Source organism: Lutra lutra, chromosome 6 (genome assembly GCF_902655055.1).
Source record: "Lutra lutra chromosome 6, mLutLut1.2, whole genome shotgun sequence".
Classification (NCBI taxonomy): Eukaryota; Metazoa; Chordata; class Mammalia; order Carnivora; family Mustelidae; genus Lutra; species Lutra lutra.
The window spans coordinates 107,014,010-107,035,354 of record NC_062283.1 but is presented as its reverse complement, the minus strand read 5'-3'; the positions used below and the strand labels follow the sequence as shown (position 1 = coordinate 107,035,354).

Here is a 21,345-nt window from a genome sequence, read left to right as displayed (position 1 = left end):
CCTTTCCCTGCCTCCCCACCTATCAGTCTTCCGTTCATTTAATAATTTCTTATTGTTTACAATGTGCCAAGTGCTGTGCTGTGCTGGGGAAACAATTTAGACACAAATTAGACAAAATAGCTCTACTTACTACTTATCACTTTGTTGTCCTCTTTACATTTTTTTAAATGATTTTTTTTTTTTTTTAAGATTTTATTCATTTGACAGAGAGAGACACAGCGGGAGAGGGAACACAAGCAGGGGGAGTGGGAGAGGGAGAAGCAGGCTTCCCGCTGAGCAGGGGGCCGGATGCGGGGCTCAATCCCAGGATTCTGGGATCATGACCTGAGCTGAAGACGCTTAATGACTGAGCCACCCAGGCACCCCTAAAATATTTTATTTATTTATTTGAGAGAGTGAGAGAGAGAGAGAGAGAGAGAGAGTGAGCACGAGTGGGGGGAGGGGCAGAGGAAGAGGGAGAAGCAGATTCCCAACTGAGCAGGAAGCCGGACTCTGGACTCTGGGATCAATCTCAGGACCCTGGGATCATGACCTGAGCTGAAGTCAGACACTTAACTGACTGAGCCACCAAGGCATCCTGTCCTCTTTAAATTTTAACATTCCATCCCTATAGGATACTAAGTATAACTTGACAAAGAGCTAATTCAGTAATTGCTAGAGAAGAACAAGGTAAACATTAAGCATGGGTCATGATCAGGAAATACAATGCTTAGGTGGTCATCCCATAATACTCACTCATCAAATCTCTAAATGTTGTTTTATCATGTGTCATCAGATTGTCCATAATTGCTCTCCAACTGAAAGAAACAAGGATTATGATATGTGATTAAGATTTTTGTTGTTAGTATTAAAAATAGTGTTCTGCTTGGCAGGATAGTCGTTGATTTCAGTGAGATGCATTATCACACTGAATAAAAGCAAGACAACGACTTACTGATTAACACAAGAGGCATCCATCTGAAAGAAACTGGGATCCATAAAGAGGTCAAAGGCTTCTTTTTTCCAAGCTCTCCGTGTGTACTGATACCCGCTAAGACTGCTAAGCAGCTGGACACAGGCTCGGTAACTAGGGGCATTATGTGCACTAGGAGGAAGGAGAACCAGAACCACTTTAACCTCTACGGTCTAACTTGAATCATAGGATTCATAAATGTTCACGTTCACCTAAAACGATGATATGAAACAAAGTTGATATACGATATGAATGATAGGAAACCATAACAGAAGTAATTTTTTTTAAATCATTACAATTCAAAGCAAAAATAATGTTATTTTGTGGTAATTCCAAAACGGCAACAAAGGAACACAATTTGTTTCTAGTAGGTTTTGAATTAAGAAATCTACTTTAATAACAGTACCTGTGATTTCGGAGGTAGGGCACAACATAATGCATAATATTTACAAGTAAAGGAATAACCCGTTCCTTTTCATCACTATAGAAAACCATATCCAAAAGATGAGCCAAAACCTAAAAAACAAGAAATGAAGCATAATCTAGCAGCTAAAACTGACAGCATTTGGAGGTGGGTTTCAGTCTGTAGGAATACCTAGAATACCTTAAAATTAGAAAAATCTAAAATCAGATCTCAGTAGGCCATTTTTATATGAATGGCTTCTACCACTCTTTTCTTTTCTTTTTTTTTTTTGCCCACTATAAATACACGATAGGAATATGAGCAAACTTTTACTATTTCCAACTGAGACAGGGAAGTATAGAAAAAAAGAGATCAAGAACCTTCTAATGTGACAGTGAGTAAACAGTGAATTAAAGATTAGACACGCAGTATTCTCTTTCTCTGACTCAGTTAAAAGACAGCTTAAAATAAACTAACCGAATTAACTGAGCTGTTTAAGTCCCAGCTCTATCAATTAATAACTCTTTGGCCTTAGTCACATTGTTCTAATCTTTGTGAGGCTTGGTACCCGCATCTGAAAGGGGAAACAAAAGTGACCCACAAGGCTATATAACAAGAAATTAAAAAAAGAGTGTGTTAGAGGATAGATAGATCTAAAAATGTTTGCTAAACTGTAAAATATTTCAGAGTGGCAAGATCATTAAGCATCATTATAATACCTCGAACCTTTCTGATTATACTGTGATACAAAACCACTTTTCTTTTTAAAAATCATACTTAAAAAATCATGTTTAAGAAATAGTGCATGGGGAATAAAGCAGTATCTAAAGCTATCCCTAATACTTAACAAAATAAATCGTCTTAATACAAAGTCAAAGCTTTATTTATTCTATATAGTGATCTATATATAGTGATCTCTAGAAGTACAAAATGGTTTTTCAAATTAAAAACTCCTCTGTAAGAATTACCTGCTCACACCAAATTGTGACATTGTTTACTTGGAAGTTCATGTAGAAAAACCTGGTATTTACCTCGGAAAGTAAGGTCAATGCATGGACACTATATACAGAAGGAGTTATGTTCGAGGTTTCCATTGCAGGTGATAACATATCTAAATAGGAGAGAAGACAGGTAAAGATACAGTTAGGCCTTTTCCCAGTGGAAAATAGCTACCTGCTAACATGAGAAAAGGGAGGATTTTTACGGTGCTTACAGCGCTAGTTGCAATGATTTCATAATAAACAGGAGCCTACAAATAGAAACCTCAATGTTTGAGATCAATACCTTCAACATCAGATTCCAAATTGGTTCCATCCACCATTATTTTGGGAGAAGGCTTAACTTCAAGATTTCGTCGCAGCCATGTTGTCTGTTCCAAAGAAGAACCAGCAATGGCACCGATTGCATCCACTATTTTATGAGTCACATCCTAAAGAAACAAGGGAAAAAAATCAGTCTGTGTGTATGTGTGCATGTGCACGGGTGCATGCACACACACGTGTGCATAACTTCAGAGATGATCTTATCTGCCCTTATCTTTTTGGAGTTGAGGGCACTGAGACAGAGTTTTGGCAACAGTCCTCAATTCAGAATGCCTTACCTGAAGGTCTCTTTGGTCTTTTTTATTTTCCAAACTAGGGTTTTTCATAATAAACTCATTCAGAACCCTAAAAGGGCCAAAGAAAACAAAACAAAACAGGAAATATCAGTATAAAGGAAATGATGCAATCTGATTTCTCCCAGTGACCAAGAGGCTTTGTGGCCTTAAATTCTATCTATGTGTTTAATGAAAGTATGAGTATCCTAGGACTCTGTTGAAAGGAATAAACATATGCACAAAAATACATATACAAGGAGGTTCATGACAGCATTACTTGTAAAAGCACCAAATTGGAAAGAAGCCCAAAGTGCAGCAACAACAGAGAATTTGTAGCATATTCATACAGTGAAATACTGAAAGCAATGAAAATAAATGAAGCTTAATAAATTATAGCTATGTGAAATTACACGGATGAATCTTAAAAACATATGTTGTATGAAAGAGGCAGACACAAAATAAAATATTTTTATATACTTTCAGTTTAAAAAAAGGGCAAAATTTATCTGTGCTGTTAGATAATGGTTATCTTTTGGGAGAAGGGAAAGGACAGTAATTGGGAAGGGACCTGAGGAGACATACGGTGTTTTATTTCTGAATTTAGACTTGATTATACAGTTAATGTGTTCACTCTAACTTGTGGGGTAGTGTACTCATTATTTGTATATTTTTCTGTTTGTTTTATATATCAACAAAAAAGTAAAACAAACAAAAAAACCCATGAAAACCAGCAGTTTTAAACTGTAACAGAAATGGCTTCTTACCCTTTATGTGTATGATAGATTAAAAATACTTCATGAGTGAAAAAAAACTTCAACTTCTATTGATTGCTAAAATTCCACTCAATATTTACTCTGACAGTTATCCTTTATTAAGATTAATTATATGCATAATTATTTCCAAACTAACATGTGAGGTTATATTGAAAAGCAACTTTCACATCAATTTCTATTTTGTAATTAAGAATTTTTAGAACATCGGGGCGCCTGGGTGGCTCAGTGAGTTAAGCCACTGCCTTCGGCTCAGGTCATGATCTCAGGGTCCTGGGATCGAGCCTCACATCGGGCTCTCTGCTCAGCGGGGAGCCTGCTTCCTCCTCTCTCTCTGCCTGCCTCTCTGCCTGCTTGTGATCTCTCTCTGTCAAATAAATAAATAAAATCTTTAAAAAAAAAAAAAAAAAAGAATTTTTAGAACATCAGTGGAATGGCAGGTAATAAACACACAACCAGAAATTTAAAAAGGGAATTAAGTTCCTAGTCTGAGATGTCCTAAATTTTTTCAAACTTTTAAACTTTTTACCTAAACAATCTGAGTATACACACTTGAGAAGGAGGTAGGATCCTTTATTTTCTGAGAAATGAGAAAGGATGAAAAAGCAGATGAGGAGACCGTCTCCTATGTAGAAGCTACAGGTCACAATAAATAGCTTTAATTTCTAATGAAATTAGGCAGCAGAGTTATTTGCTGATAACTCAAGGAATTGTATATATATTCCCTCTTTGAGCCTTAAAACAACTTAGATAGGAAATTTAGGTAGGTAGGGCAGGTGCCATTATTTTTGCTCGACAGATGGGAAAATAGCCTTAGAGAGATTTACTGAGGTACCCAAGGTCACAGGGATGAGGGCTGGAACTAGAGATTAGAAAAGAATTAGAAACCTTCATGAGTACGTTGTCTGATTTCTGGGATTTACATTGGTCTTCTCAATCGTTAAAACTCATACACACCAGTTATCTTAACTTTTGATCCAGGAATTGCAGACATTGAGTCTGCTGCTCTTTTCATTACATCTTCAACGTCTAGAACTCCTTCAGCTCTTTGATTTAGATAATTTTCAAAACAGTGTGAGGGGCTGGGAATCATCACGATCCCTGGATTCTTGGGCAGGGTCTCTGGCTCACTTTGGCTGGGCTGGGATCTCAGTGTTAGTCAGCCACCTCAGCCTGACCCGCTCTCACTAAGCTCTTACTTCGATTCTTCTACCTCCTCTCTGCTTCCTGGTGCAAGACTACATTTACCAGAAAACTTGAGGCCATCTCACTGAAGAAGCTTCACATTCCTTCTCCACTTCAAAATTGGTTGCCAAACCAGAACTGCTAGCTCCCATAAGGAAAATATTAAGGGTTAAATCTAAGTCTGGGTATACAGGATCACATATCTACACATATAAAATCCCCATCAGAACTACAGAAATCAACCAAAAGGTCAAAGTTCTTTGCATTTGGTTGAATTTATATCCATTCAACATGAGAACACATTGACTGTCACTGGCCATTAAAGACCTCATTGGACTGTCTGAGGTAATGTAAAAACGTGGTGGAAATTTTACTCTAGTTTCTTTCCATCCGCCATTATATCTTAAGCAGTCCTTTTCAATCTTTAGTGTATTTTCACTCAAATCACTTGGGGATCTTCTAGAAAGCAGATTCTAATTGGGTGGTCTGGGGTAAAGCCTGTTTATGTTCAGGGCCCTGAACTCAAATGACTCTCCTCTATGAAGTTCCCCATCAGCCATCCTACTCATTTCTAAAGTAACTACTATGACAATTGTATGTTAGTACAATTTACATTTAGTACATTTACATTTTGTATAAACACACATTATTTCCTCCCTACATCCCCCCACCCCTTTTTTTTCCAGGCCTCATACAATACATCTAGTTCTATACCTTGAGTATCCCATGAGAAGACAGATCATGTGGTCATCCAAAATAACATATGATAATATGTTAATTTATTAATAATAATACTAATTAATAACAATAAACAAATAATCTATTATTCAGTGATTAGGACAGTAAACATTATTCTTTTCTTCAAAATAGTACTGTTAAGTGAAATTGCTTACCCAAGTATAAGAAACTGTCCTGGGGCTGGAAGACTCAGTTGTATAGAGTCTTTTAGAAGTATCAACAGTGATGCCCAGCTATCCACTAAATTGGGCACTGGAATTCTGCAAGATAAATATAGTTGTGTTTATATAGACAGAGGCACAGTAAACTTTAAATTTTCTTTATCTTTTCCCACAGCCTTTAACACATATTTCTACTAGTTTCTCTGAAACATTCCCTAAATTTGTAGACAACGATAGAACAAAACTCCTAAAAGCTCTCTGTTTTCTATTAATATTATATAAAAAGAAACCCAATGTATTTAGAATATACAATGTGACTTATCAGTATAGAAATTTTGCTAGAGAAATCCCAGTTTTAATTCACATGGACTCTAAGAGGTAAAATACAATTGTAGTAAGTCTCAGTTTAATTACGGATACCATTGTCACTTGCTCTCAGTACTAGTCTACTAGTATTAACTCTATTTCCTTCACCTATGAGTCTTTAACTCATCAAAGGGAGAGTTATCAATCTGTCCTAAACACTGGTCTCACATCTAGAGAAATTAAGATGATCTCTGTTTCAGTCTGGCCTTCACCCTAACACCCCTGTGTATCTAAGTTCAGACATTAAGTAGTCCTACTCCCAATGCTCTAAATCCCAAAATCAGTATAAAATCAGTATAAATAGGCTACCTAACCTAACTTTATAAAGGTTAGTTAAAGATCACAAATTGATGCCTCATTTGGTGATTAAAATGCAACGGCCCTATAAGGGAGGATTAAGATTCCAGTCTTTAGTAAGACCCAACTGAGGGGTCAGCTAAACACAAAACTGGAATACCAGAATAAGTGGCTGTTTCATCATCATTTCTAACATTAAAAAAAAAGCAGATTAGATAACCACATGTTCACCTATATGAAAATAATATCGGATTTGGTGGCAACAGGCATGGCTTCTAGAGCTGGATTCAGCATTTCATTTATATTTAAATGATTTTCTTACAATTCATTGTTTCAGTAGCCACTTAATCTCCAATACACTTAGGTCTTTATGTTTGCAGGATCTGCGCGGCTCATTCATTAACATACCCATTTACTATATAAATACATCCACAGACAATGTTTCTAGAATTTGTTCTTCTAGTTTTAAAAGGAAAAATTAGCAACTTCTTGAAAGGATTCAGGTGCTTTTTTCCACTATTCCCTTTTACACATGGTTAATGTAGTAAGGAGAGATCTACATCAGTTATCTTACCTTTGAATATAAGCATAGAAAAACTGAAGCATGCAGACTTCCAAAGAAAGATGTTTCTATAAACAAACAAAAAAATCAATTTTACACTGAAGAAAAACGCTGCCTTTGCTTTTTTATCATTGCCAACACCTCTGTACTTTAATGTCAATTTTTAATATAGAACACTAAAAGGAAACAAAAACACTAATTTATCATAAAAAATAAAGCCACTCAAATGCTTTCTTTTAGTAGAAAAAAACTCAACCTGGGAGCTGTTTAAAAATTTGAAAATGGATAGAAGAAATCAAAAGGTTCTCAATCCCCACCCACAACACGTCAAAAATTGATACTCCAGCCAATATTTTATTTTTTTTAAAGATTTTATTTATTTGACAGAGATCACAATTAGGCAGAGAGAGAGGAGGAAGCAGGCTCCCTGCTGAGCAGAGAGCCCGACACCTGGCTGGATCCCAGGACCCTGGGATCATGACCTGAGCTGAAGGCTGAGGCTTTAACCCACTGAGCCACCCAGGCGCCCCCATCCAGCCATTATTTTTAATTTTTATTATTTTTTTAAGATTTTATTTATTTATTTGACAGAGAGAGATCACAAGTAGGCAGAGAGGCAGGCAGAGAGAGAGGAAAGGAAGCAGGCTCCCTGCTGAGCAGAGAGCCCGATGCCGATGCCGGACTGGATCCCAGGACCCTGAGATCATGCCCTGAGCCGAAAGGCAGAGGCTTAACCCACTGAGCCACCCAGGCGCCCCCAGCCATTATTTTTAAATGATCCATTTACTCTGCAAGCATCGACATCAGTTTATTTTAATCAGCTTATACTTGGTTGGTGCTAGCAGAATTGGGTTGAAGATTTTTACGAAATTTGAATTTAAAACTGTTTTACTACAAATTTCTGTGAAATTAGTGTAGTGTGTTCAAACTTGAGACCAACTTCTAATAGTCTCCTAAAGTAGTCTTTAACTAGCAACAGTGCCAAATGTAACATATAATAAAAAAGAAAACAGTTGCCGTAGAAATCAGTAACAGTCAAGGAAATGATACTGATGTCCACTGACATTTACCATTTGTTCCTTTTTAGTACCAACGGTTCCCTTGAAGGTTCCCCCTTATCACACACAGAGAAAAATGCAGTATCTAATGGATTCAGAATTTAGATGCAGAGCAAGGAGGCAGCCTTTGGAGGGCATGGTGGTGGAATCTTCTCTTATTTTCATATCCTTCATGCCTAGTCCAATGTCTGGCACAAGCAGACGCTCAAAATATTATGCTGAATTGAGCTTTTACATGCAAATTTAAAATCCTATTGCAAATGCTCCAGGGGTGATGTTAGAATAGTTAGCATGTTAGAAGTTAATATGAGTATTAGCTATTCACACATACAAGTATACTCTTCCCATTGGCAATTCAAGAAAAAGATAAAATTTTAAAAAAATTGTTATTTTCGGATTTGTGTAACAATTCTGTTTAGGATATGATTAGGTTTATTTTGGCTAGGCTTAAACTATAATGTTTGCAGGTTGTAAATATTTTCTCAGAAAATATGATCTCAGTATTCCTGGAACAAAGAGCAAAAGAAAGGAGAGAAGTCTCTAATTTTACTGATTTGCAGACATTTACATCTGCCTAATTAGAGACAATGTGCTGTGAGTGCAGACTCTATTATTCATTTTCTGTAGCCCTTGCAAAGCTAGGTTTGTACGTGGTCAAAAAATGACTCTGACTAGAACTAAGGTTATGGCAAAACATTTGATACTCATTCCAAAGAGAAAGCAATGAAGAAGCTATTAAAAAAAAAGTAATAAGGCAACAATTGAGGTCAGCTGACCTTGGGATCTGGCTTATGTGTTCCTCCTTAAATGGCCAAAAAACCTCACCTAAGAATTCAGTCATACAAGTCTGAATTGCCTTAGAGGTTTCACGTAAGAGATCTAACCAGTGAACAGCTCTTCACCAGCTACAGGGATGATGACAACAGCAGTCCCTGCAGGTGCTGATAAACTTTTTTTTTTTTTTAAAGATTTTATTTATTGATTTGACAGACAGAGATCACAAGTAGGCAGAGAGGTAGGCGGAGAGAGTGGGGGAAGCAGGCTCCCTGTCGAGCAGAGAGCCTGATGCGGGGCTCGATCCCAGGACCCTGAGATCATGACCTGAGCCGAAGGCAGCGGCTAACCCACTGAGCCACCCAGGCGCCCCTGACAAATGTTTTGATTATAGTAGTATGAGGTCAACATGATTTCCTCTCCCCAATCTGTGAAAGGACATTACTGCACAAAAAAAAATACCTTACCTACCGGCATAATTTCTGAAACAGAATTGTCAATAAAGGCAAAGAAAAGCTCTTCTTACCTTGTCCTTGGCTATGGCCGGGGGCTGCTTTAAAACTTCTTTCACAGTCTGCATAACAGTTTCTGCTCTCATGACACTGATGGAGCGAACCAGTTCTACTAGTAAAAGCTGTTCTTCACTGGCTACAGGAATAACCTGGATAAACACATCATTGTATTTCTGTATGTAGGGGGGTACATAAGTCTTTTAACAGAAGTCACAGAATTAAGAGACTATGTCATGGGCTCTTTTTAATATAAAAGACTTTGCAAGTCTCTTGACTATCTTAGGTAAAAATGAATAAATAAGTAAGTAGATATATATATATGTATGTTTACCAATACAATGCATATACATTTCAAAAAATCAAATAGGGTAATAATAAGCCTTACAAGAAAAGACAGCAGTGTCCTATCCTCTATCTCATATCCCAAAGCAACCCTGCTCAACTCTTAGCTCTCTTCTATTATTGAGTAATATACACAGCTATTTTTTCCTATTTCATGACTTTTTTAAAAAAGATTTTATTTATTTATTTGATAGACAGAGATCACAAGTAGGCAGAGAGGCAGGCAGAGAGAGAGGAGGAAGCAGTCTCCCTGCTGAGCAGAGAGCCCCATGTGGGGCTCGATCCCAGGACCTTGAGATCATGACTTGAGCTGAAGGCAGAGGCTTTAACCCACTGAGCCACCCAGGAACCCCTCATGACTTTTTTAAAAATTTCCTACTGACTTCCCACCTCAGAAGACAAAAATTTAGCTCCCTTACACTTTTTCCCTAACCTCCCAACATAGATATAATTTTACTTAAATCAATATCTAATATTCGTATAACTATTTACAGTTGTACTGTGTATTATACTGTCATTACATTTCTTTTACGTTTTCTTTTCCGAGTTAATACATAGCTTTATGTATTTTTCCATCTCTATCACAAATTCATCCCCAAATACTCCAACTGCAAACCTTTCAATACATATTCAAATATATTAGATAATTAATCTTCTACCTTTTACTCCTGACTTTTTTTTTTTTTTTTTCCCTTAAGACATCTGTTAGAGGTCTTTCTGCTCTACCCTGGGCTTACTAAAAAGTAACATCTTGATATCTTTTCTTTGACCATCATCCTAGAGATTCCCGTTCCTTGTCTTCTGTGTCCAAACCCCTAATCTTTGGATCCCATGTCTTCTTCCTTCTTAGTTTATTCCTCCTCTAATGGAGATGCATCTTCCAATGGCTGAGAAAGGGTGAACTGATGGTAATGCCTTTTTAAAAATTAGATATTGCATGGTTCAAAATGTCTTGAGTGATGGTTTGACTGGATATAGCATTACAGATTGAAACTTATTTTCTCATCACAATTTCTAGCACTGCTTTCGGTAAGTCTTATCATTATTCCACTGAATAGGAACAGTGTTTTCTCTCAGGAAGATTTTCAGATCTTTGATCTCCAGCATTCTGAAATGCATACTGATATTTGTGTAGCTCTCTTTTCATAGTGTCTGTGGAAACTCATTTCCTTCATTTCTGGAGAATTTTCTTGTACTATTTCATTAATATTTTTTCCCTTCATTTCTTCTGTTCTTTCTTTCTACAAAACAGATATTGACCCTCCAGTATTGCTCTCCTAATTTTCTGATCTCCTTTCCCCTACTTCTCATATCTCTAAGTTTTTATTTCTGGTATTTATCTACTTTCTCTTCTGACATTTGTACTGATTTAGTTTGGTTTCTGCTATAAAAAATTTTATATCCAAGAAAAATTTTAATTTTTGCTAAGGTCTTTCTTAGAATCTTCTTATATCATGGATGCAATACAGCTTCACCTCTTGGAAATGCATTACTATTATTACTTACATATTATTCTGTTACCTACATTGTTTCTTTTGACTTTATCTAGTTGGTTTGGTCACTGTCAATCAATAGTAGAGGCTTTCTTCATGTGGCTGGTAATCCTTGGCTTTTTATTCATATTTAAATGTCAGGAATAATAATATGGCTAATATTTATAGGGTGTTTATTAAGTGCCAGGTGTTGCTCTAAGTGCCACGTAATCTATATTCTTCTAATTTTCACAACCCCAGGAAGTAGTATTTCTACCCTACGGTCATAGAGTTAGTCAGTAAAGTAATGATTTGAAACCCAGGAAGCGGGTTTCAAAGTCTGTGCTCTTAACAACTCTGCTATTAATTGCCTTTGGAAAATTAAAAAGTGATGAGAATTCAAGCATTTATGTGCAAGACTGGTGGGTAGGGAGGCCTTCCTGTATCGTGACTGCAGCCTAGTGTTTTGTTAGCAGCCTCAAAAACTTTAGTAGCTATAGGTCTTTTTTTCTTGATCAGGTCATTTTCCCAGAAGCCAATCCTCAAAATTCCTACTTAAGGGCCATACTGCTTCCAGCTACCTCAGTGAGGGGAGGCTAGTGACCATTTTCTGTGTGTAAGAATTTTTTGCGAATGCTCCACTTTTTATCATGAAGTCTAAAGTCTACCTATGTGAATCTTATGCCCTTGGGTTAAGAGTCTTTCTTGACCAACTCTTTATAGAGCAAACTTGACTCCAGTCTCCTGCTTGGGTAGTGGAAGAGTGAGTGGTTGCTTGAGCTGGGAGAAAGGGACCTAGACGTGGTCCAGCTGCTCCTTATACAAATTTTCAATCAATCCTCCAGATTTCAGCCCCATCCCAACACTTTGCCTTTAGAGGCACCTGACATTTCGACTTCCAGAGACCATCTGTAGTTATACAGTGACAACTGCTTGCTTTCTTGCAGCAATTTCGTTATCAATTTTCTCTACTAAATCAGTTACCACACAGACCTGTATTTTTTTTCATCTTGCGAAGTTCTGCTGACACTTCTTATTGTTCTGTGGTCAACTATCTCGATTTTTTTGTCATTGTGAGTTTATGCATTTTTAAATTCTTTTATTCTCAATTTTGAAAGAAGAGCAGAGAAAAATGCATGTGTTCAACATGCCTTGTTAATAACAAACCACAGGTCCTTGACTGATTTTATATAGTTCAGGATTTCACTTCTGTCTAATGTAGTATCTGCTACTGAATTCTCCCACGCAAAAAAATGTCTTAGGTAGGAATGTTTATTTTTATTCCTTTTGAAATTCCAACATATATGAAATGTGAAATCAGCACAAAAATAACAGACCAGAAACCTTAACTAGACAAAGGATATATCTTATGCGAATGTTAATTATTTAATAGCCTTAATATTCTAATGAGTCACTCTTTATTTCCAATACAGAACATTTTTGAGCTTTCAAATTCACAAAGCAGCAAAAATTTCACATAGATAATCCTCTTAAGCCAATGTATGGATTGCATTTAGAAACTACTTAAGCTATCACGTCTTAATGAAAATCTAGTCAAGGGGCACCTGGGTGGCTCAGTGGGTTAAAGCCTCTGCCTTCGGCTCAGGTCATGATCTCAGGGTCCTGGATCGAGCCCTGCATCAGGCTCTCTGCTCCATGGGGAGCCTGTTTCCCCCCTTCTCTCTCTCTGCCTACTTGTGATCTATGTCTGTCAAATAAATAAATAAAATCTTAAAAAAAAAAAAGGAAAGAAAATCTAGTCAAGATGAAAACACTCCATATCCTTGCTTTGTTCCCTGAATAACATTAAAAAAAAAAAAAAATACTCTGTACCATGTTACTTTCCTACTTCAAATATTATCATGCTAATTTCTTTTCTTTTTTTTTTCCTTTTTCTTTTTCTTTCTTTCTTTTTTTTTTTTTTTTTGCATAAAATGATGCTTTTCATGCTTATTTAAGACATTTGGGCAATAAATACACCATTACCTAAGTTTTACATTATCTAAGTTTTACACATTTTCCATCCACCTGCAGAAAAAATATTGCTTTTCTATTTCCCATCCCATTCCAGCCCCACTATAACTAACAGAGAGTTGAAAATTCGCATGTACTCACCAAATGCTTATCAAATGAAACAACAGAAGTACCAAATGGCTAAACATATACCTTGGTCCTGGTGGTGGTTTTGTTCTGTCTTCTTTCATTCCATACAAATGCAATAGCAGCCATAAAGTGAACACCATGATTCATTGAAATGGGGCCCAATAATTCAAGGATCTGTTGTCTCAAGTTCTAAAACAATTTAAATAAACCACAAGTGATAAAAATTATGAAACATTAATAAATAGACTGTACTTTTGTTTTTTGGGTTTTTTTGGAAATACTATATAGTGCTTTCATGTTTTGCCACCTAAGTAACAGTAGAAGAAGTGTTAAGGGAGGCAATCACAGTTATTTTAACTAGGAAAGAAAAAAAAAAAAACCCTATAAAACAACAACTGTCAATCAGCCAAATGCAAGATTCTGTATAACATAACAGGAAAACACCATATATGAAGTCCAATTACATTAGTAGATTCCTTTAAAAAGGAATATTATACAAAGGAAAAGCACAGTTTAATCTAAACATAAGTACTTAAATAAAATTTTGGAAATTTCCAACCTTCCTCTTACCCCAATTTCAGTTGTGCTCCCATTACTCCCAGATCTAGGGAGTCAGGTCTAAGAGTAAGATTAAGGTAACTGAGGGGCTATCAATTCAACAACTTGATGTTGTATAACATGCTTTCAGATAGAATTTTCCTCTAAGTATAAAGTAGAAAATTTGGAAGATGCCAGAGTGTAAGAAAAAAATGTAAACACTCAACCATTAGTCACATTATACCAAGATAATCACTATTAACCACATTAATTTCTTTTTCTGAATATAATTTTTTATAGAATTATAAATACATAATTGTTCAATTATGTAATGTCCTTGTTTCACTAAAGTTTTACACATTTTCCATCCACTAAGATTTCTTCAAAACCATTATTAGTAGCTATGTAATATAACATTAAAAGTATAATTTAACCATTTCCATATTTACTGTTTAGGGGCTCTCTTTTTGCCACTGCACAAGGCTATAATGATAGGTATGTATCTCTGCATAATTTTGATTACCTTAGAATACATTACTAAAGTAGATTACTAGGTCATAGGCTACAAAACTTTTAAAGCTCTCTGTGCATATTGCTAAACTGTTTTCCAGGAGGGTTTTGCATATTAAAGTGTCAACTTAAGATGTCCTAAAGAAAAGGAATAAAATTATAGTATGTATGAATGAACCTCAAAAACAATATGTCACATAAAAGAAGCCAGATACAAAAGAGCAAATACCACATGATGCCATTTATTAAAAATGTCCAGAAAAAGCGAATGTATATGTAGAAAAAAGAGATTAGTGGTTGAATAGACTTAGTGAGGGGAACAGGGAGTGATTGGAAATGGGCACCAGGAATCTTTTTGAGGTGATGGCCATGTTCGAAGATTGCGGTAACAGTTTCACAACTCTAGAAATGTACTAAAAAATAACCCTTGTATTGTATATAGTTAAAATGGTGAATTCTGTGATACACCATTTCTCAATGAAACAGTTAAAATTATTTGAGAATTAATTACTCCATTCAAGCAGCATGCCAAAAACTCTACTCAAATTATTCACAAATTCTGAATACAATCTTTAGGAAAGTCCCTGAGCAAACTCTTGAGCTCCAGAGGAAATGTGAATTGTCTAACCTTTGTAGCTCCAAGATTAATAGTGGTAACGGATGCAGAGGCAGCAACAGTGATCTTTTCGGAAGAATCAGCCTGATGCAGGATGCTCCAGAGCAACGTCACAGAGGACATGATCATATGAAGGATCGAGAGGATTCCACTGCGGGCTTCAAACAAGTGTTTTTGGTCTACGTTGACCAAAAGCTTAAATCGGGGGAAAAACACATATCACTTACTGAGGTTTACAAATGGGTACTTATTAGACCTCAGTCTTTTTAAAGGAGTCAAATATTTGCACAGTCTTACTTGGTGATACTGAGTAGTAGGATCCAATAAACAGTAATGGATAATGGCTGTGATCCCTTCTAAAAGAGTAAGAATCATATCTGGTGGAATGATTGATGCCATCCACAGAGGCCTGAAAAAAAAATGCATTCATTTGAACACAAGTTCTGTGGAAAAGTTTAAGTTTTTATCAGTAGTGAATGTTCAGTAGTTTCTAGGCACATCATAGGTGCTCAATAAATATTATAAGAATAAATGACTAAGAGCATACATTAGAAGCTTTTATATCCTCATCTCTAAAATAAGTGAGTTCTACTAGAGTTCTTTTTGGCTAAAGAATTCAATACAAAATAAATGTAGTCAATAAATTTCTAGCAACTCTAACAGCAGGCATATCAATATGAAATGATATAGGCAGTTTTATCATATTTTACATGTAGTAGCGAAGATTGCACAGGAGATAAATCATATACTAGTCTATTAAACATTTGAGTAATTTCTGACAGACTAATTAAACATGGAGATACAGATAGAATTCACCACTAAACTATGAAAATTGCAAACAAGAAATAAAATCGGATGAGAAAACAATTATTTTTAAAAATTTATTTGACAGAGAGAGAGCACAAGCAGGGGAGTGGCAGGCAGAGGGAGAGAGAGAAGCAGGCTCTCAGCTGAGCAAGGAGCCCATGGGGGCTCGATCCTCAGACCATGGGATCATGACCTGAGCCGAAAGGAGATGCTTTACTGACTGGGCCACCTAGGCAACCCCTAAAAATAATTTTAGTATGACATTAATTTCCACTTAGATAACTTATCAGATAAAACTAAGGAAACCCTGGGCGCCTGGGTGGTTCAGCAGGTTAAAGCCTCTGCCTTCGGCTCAGGTCATGATCCTAGGGTCCTGGGATCGAGCCCCGCATCAGGTTCCCTGCTCAGCGGGGAGCCTGCTTTCTCTTCTCTCTCTCTCTGTCTGCCTCTCTGACTACTTGTGATTGCTGTCAAATAAATAAATAAAATCTTTAAAAAACAAAACAAAACAAAACAAAAAAACTAAGGAAACCCTTTGCTGGGTTTTTTATTACTCTTACCAGTTCAGTCAAGAAGAACATCAAAATTAATTTCAACCAAGAAAAAAAGTCTATTTAAACACTCCTTTCTTCCATTCTTGAATTCTTTTATTGATACACTTTCTCAAGCGGAGTTTCATTTTCGTGAAAACAACATACTATTTGTAACCTAATGATAACCACTAATTTATTTACCCAAATTGTAACTGACTTTGTAGACAATTACATTGCCATGATGTGAAAAATGTCAATGATAAAGTTAAAAATCAATCTTACCTACTATCGGATAATCCTGTTTCATATTTGTACTGCTGGATTAGATTATCTAAATTCCTGCAGAGCTGCAGTGTCACGGAAACAACCACTCTCTGTAGAACTTTTCCCATGTAAGGCAGAGTAGATGTGATTAAACCAATCCACTGCGGGTGCATCTTACAAGCACAGTGTTGATGCAAAGCTCGTATCACTGCACAAAGGAACATGCCTTGACATGTAATAGGCTGAGCATGCAGATACTGGAGAGAAGTCATAGGCTGATGCGGATTGATGTGTTCCAGGTCAGAGACGACAAAATCAAAACCTGTTTCGTTCTCTTCGGGGATAGTCATTACCCGGTGTTCTAAAACAATGAGCCTCTGAAGCACTTTAAGAAGTTGTGACTGGAGTGTGCTGCCGTTGTCAAATTCATCCTCTGAGAAATTGATAAGGCTGTCCTCTGAGAAACCCTCCTCCACCGAAACCATGTTCTTACCTGCCATTTTCTCACTGTGCCATTTCTGTGCACTAAAGATCGAGGACAGCAAGCAGTGAAGAATCACTTTCTGAACTTTACACTTAGATAACATATCAGAGATAAAACTTGGGAAACCCTTTGCTGAGCTTTCTATTACTTTTGCCAGCTCAGTAAAGAGGAGCGTCAAAATTTCTATGCTCATCATCTGCATGTTTCGATTGCCTATTAAGTCCTGTGCAGTGACCTTGACGTGGGTTGGGTAATGGCTACGCATATAATACAAGCAGAGGGAAATAAGGATTTCTATGTACATAGAACTCCGGAAGTTATGATTTGAGTCTACTGGAATGTGACTATAAAAGTCTTTGCCCATAACAGAAATCCGGTGTCTGGCCAAAAGGTTCTGAAGCAGAGACAACTGAGGGGTATATGCATTATTTACACTAGTGGTTGAAATGGCATTTACAAAAGTAACAGGGTTAGTTTTTAAGATGGCTTTGATGGCAGAAAAAGCATAGAGAGTCCTCGATGAATCATACAACTGGAGATACAGAAGCACATGCTGATAGAGTGGATGGATGTTGAAATTGGGAGATTTCCGGGACCCTGGAGAACCCATATCACTCTCAATTTCAGAAATTTCTCCTTCTCCACAGCTGTACCAGTTCTCTAAATCCAGCCCATCGCTGAAGAACACACTGGTTTGTTTGAGTTTTTCATTTGAAGTTTTTTTCTTGTCATCATCCTTTTTTCTGGCAAGTTTTACTTTAGGTTTGGCTCCTGGTTGTTTACCGGACTCCTTAACGATGGTTTCTTTCTCAGAGACTTTTTCTGATAATTTTTCCTTGAAGCTGAACTGAATGCTACTGTGACTCCTCTGTCTAGATTTGGTCTCTACGGAAGCAACACTGGAGTCCTGGAGAGTCTGTGTGGTTCCTGAAATACAAGGGGAGGAACTATTTCTGGAGATTCCATTTGCCAGGCACTCAGGGCCTCCCTCGGCTGACACAGAGAGAAACTGAGAACTGTCGTTACTCAGCAAAGCACTGTGGCTCTGCTGAGCTGACTGATCGTCAGTCTGGAGCGCCTCTTCGCCAGGACCGACATCGCTGTGCTTTGGGGGTAGAGCTTCAATTTCTAACTGAGATGGAACTGATGCAGATTCTGCTTCGAGGCCACTTACAACTTTACATATCAGGTCAAACACTACCTGCTGAACATCGTCATCTGGGGAGCTCGCATTTGGCATTTGGGAATCTTCTTGAACATTCACATTTTCGGGATCAACTTCGTAACTCAAGTTGTCCCCAGCAGAGGACTGTGAACATCCAGAGTCAGAACTCTGAAGTACTTCTATCTGCTGGTCTGGAAGATCAAAATCAGATACAACCATTGGAATTGTCTCACTGCTGGTACTTAGAAGGGAAAGTCTGTCACTCAATGGATTAACAGTGAGACTAAAGTTCTCTATTTCATCCATGGTAAGCGGCTTTTCACCATTCCCTTTAGATGCAATGAGTTGTACTTGGCTTACTGGCATTTGAAGAAAACAGCAAAGAAGGAAAAATATAAAACACGTTAAAATAATTGAAATGGTAGACCAAACTCAAGATTTTTAATCATTAGCTTCATCACCGACTTATATTTTTCTACTAAAATTGTATTTTAATTCATTACTATTTTAGACCCTTTAAGTTAGAAAATTATGTGGATGATTAACTAGAATTTAGTAAAGACAACTTAACATTAGAAAGCCGATTAATCCAACTGAATTCAAAAGAATAACATATTTAAAACAGATATAATATAAAAATTTGTCCTCATCCCCAAATAAGTATCTTTTTTACTGGAGTTCAAAATTTTAGTTTTTTTTTCCTCCCTGTGTGATGCTTCCCTTTAGCTAGGCTATTTCTAAGAATTCAAGTAATTTGGTCATAGATTATAATATGTATAGATGTAGTTCCTTGAGTTCAGTAAAATTCAACATTTAGGAATTAACCTAGTCTGAGTAAGGCCCTAAACCTGGAGACAATGGCGGTGAGAGAGAAGACGTCACTGCTCTCTATATAGAGTTTGAACTCAGTAGGGGATCACAAACACACTTATCCATTTCTATACTTTGTTGGAGGCGGTATTCTAGGCTGCAGGCATCCTTTTAGAAAGAGCAGAAGGCTTAGTTCCATAGGAGTAGTACCAAGCAAGTGCTATAAAATTCAGGGAAAGCATCATGACCCCACAGGTAAGGAGACTGATCTCAAGACAAGGTGAGAATTCAGCAGATAGGCAGGAAATGCAGCGGGTAAAATGCTAACACAAAGAGGTTGAAAGTTCGGGCAATGAACACCGTAGTGCATGCTGAGAAGACTCAGGGGAAGCAGTGGAAAGGAAGGCAGAGAAAGGAAAGAAGGCTCTGAAGAAACACTAAAGATGAAGTAGCTAGCACACCGGCTTGGTTGCAGCTTCATCACTCAGCAGCCATGGGAGAGTGAGATGGCCACAGCCCTTTCAGCAACAGTTCCCTGCTCAGTAAAATGACCTTTTTATTACTGACCTCACAGGGTATTTGTCACTCTCTTCTCCGGGGAAATAGGGAGCCTTATTCCAATAGCCTTATTCCAATATCTCATACAAATGAGATATGTGAGCATCTTTTGTCTCTGAAATAATAAACTAATCTAATATATGGGGCCATTATCACTGTATCATAGATGGCATCATCGGAGAGTTTGTTAAGTGTGGAATTCTAGTAATAATAGTGAATATTCAACACTTATGATATGCCAGTCTGCACTGATCACATCACAAACAGGACAGTATCTGATGTACACAATGAAGCCTGGAAAGGTGGGTGCTACTGTTCCCATTTCAGAAAGAAAGAAAACGACTCATGAAATCTAAGTGTGCACTACAAGCTTAGTATATATTCCCAGTGAAGTAGCTCCATGGCCTTGTAGGACCAAAATTGCTAATTAAACTCTAAAGGTATTTTCAACAAAACTGAAGACTGTCTTTGCCCAGAACTGGGTTGACTCCTCCCTTGAAAAAGTAATCTGGTAAGAGACATCCAAGTCCTCTAAGGTGCTCACTGATGAAGTACATTCTGACACGGCCCACTTGAGCACCACCAGGGCATGGTGAGAACACTTGTGGAGAACACCTCCTCGCTGTGGGTGATCTCCGCCGTGTTTACCTCTCACTTGATTTTCATAACTTAATTAAAGAAATAAAGAAAGCTGTTCTACTTCCATTGATATTCACCATTGCTGCAGGCAAAATTCTGCATGAAATGCTTGTCATTCTCTTCTCCGGGAAAATAGGGAGCTTTATTCCAATAGCGTTCTGCTTGTACACGCTGCACTGAAACCCTCTGAGTTTTGGGATGAAGCAGGAGCAATAGTAATGGTTCCAAAACTCTTGCAATATCATGTCTTTGTAGCACTTGGTTCAGCCAGGCTTGTCCCACGGAGCTGGTAGAACCATCGAGGCTGTTCAGGCTATCTAACATGATGAACAGTGACCTACAATAAATACCAATAATTAAAACAAAGAAGAAAACACCTACTTGAACTGTCACACACTAGTTTTTCTTAAATCAGTATTATTATAGGTTTTTTGTTATTTTCAATTAACTTTTTAAAAAGTAGTCATCCTTCAGGGTAACTGTGGACCACAGCATTTTAATAATCTTATTCCCTACAGTCCCAGTGGATATGAGAAAGAAGAAAAATCTTTTTCTCTTTTCTTACATACTTGTGTTTTCTTTTTAAAGTTCACAAGCATACGTTTTTCTTAAAGATAAATACTAAAGAATAGGAAAAAAAAAACCCCTTTGTCTTGTTTTAGCAACATAGTCCTATTCATGTCACTAAATACTGAACTCTCTACAAGTCAGCACTGCTCCCATGCTCTTTTGCACACAATCTCTTTAAGAGTCAAACCTATGAGCTTAATTCAAGGAAGGACCTTCTGTGAAAGGTATGGAGGTGTGGTTTGGAATCAGAAAACCCAAGATTCAAACGTGGGCTATCTACTCGACCTCATGTGTCGTTTTGGGCAAGCCACTTTTAATTTCCCTGGTCCTTCAGTGTCTCATTTGTATGATGAGAAATGGCAGGCTTCAAATGAGAGATGGTATTTGTAAAGTACCTAGGCCAAGGACCTAGTTCATTGTACTGGTTCAACAACAGATCATTTAAAAATGTTTATGCTATTAAAAAAGTAATGTTCAGTAAAACACACATCTGATCCTGAGCTGGGGCTATAAGCACAGTTGTATCTGTGGCTTCTTTTAGGAGACCTCCTAGTGAGACT

At 37.2% G+C, this 21,345-nt stretch overlaps 1 protein-coding gene across 7 annotated transcripts in view; it reads right to left on the bottom strand.

The window, feature by feature from the left end:
• Positions 1-21,345, bottom strand: part of DOP1A (DOP1 leucine zipper like protein A) — a 109,377-nt gene that overhangs the window by 11,038 nt on the left and 76,994 nt on the right. For 6 of the 7 annotated variants that reach the window (XM_047731922.1, XM_047731927.1, XM_047731921.1 and 3 more), the window contains 14 exons: positions 20,293-20,552; positions 16,578-18,567; positions 15,253-15,364; positions 14,968-15,150; positions 13,356-13,481; positions 9,390-9,524; positions 7,044-7,099; positions 5,801-5,905; positions 2,956-3,022; positions 2,640-2,784; positions 2,387-2,466; positions 1,359-1,468; positions 935-1,084; positions 736-797 (listed from right to left, as the gene is read on the bottom strand). In XM_047731922.1, coding sequence (XP_047587878.1) covers positions 736-797; positions 935-1,084; positions 1,359-1,468; positions 2,387-2,466; positions 2,640-2,784; positions 2,956-3,022; positions 5,801-5,905; positions 7,044-7,099; positions 9,390-9,524; positions 13,356-13,481; positions 14,968-15,150; positions 15,253-15,364; positions 16,578-18,567; positions 20,293-20,552 — 3,581 coding nt within the window. The remainder of the gene's footprint in view (positions 1-735; positions 798-934; positions 1,085-1,358; positions 1,469-2,386; positions 2,467-2,639; positions 2,785-2,955; positions 3,023-5,800; positions 5,906-7,043; positions 7,100-9,389; positions 9,525-13,355; positions 13,482-14,967; positions 15,151-15,252; positions 15,365-16,577; positions 18,568-20,292; positions 20,553-21,345) is intronic. The other variant, XM_047731925.1, reaches the window with a different exon arrangement.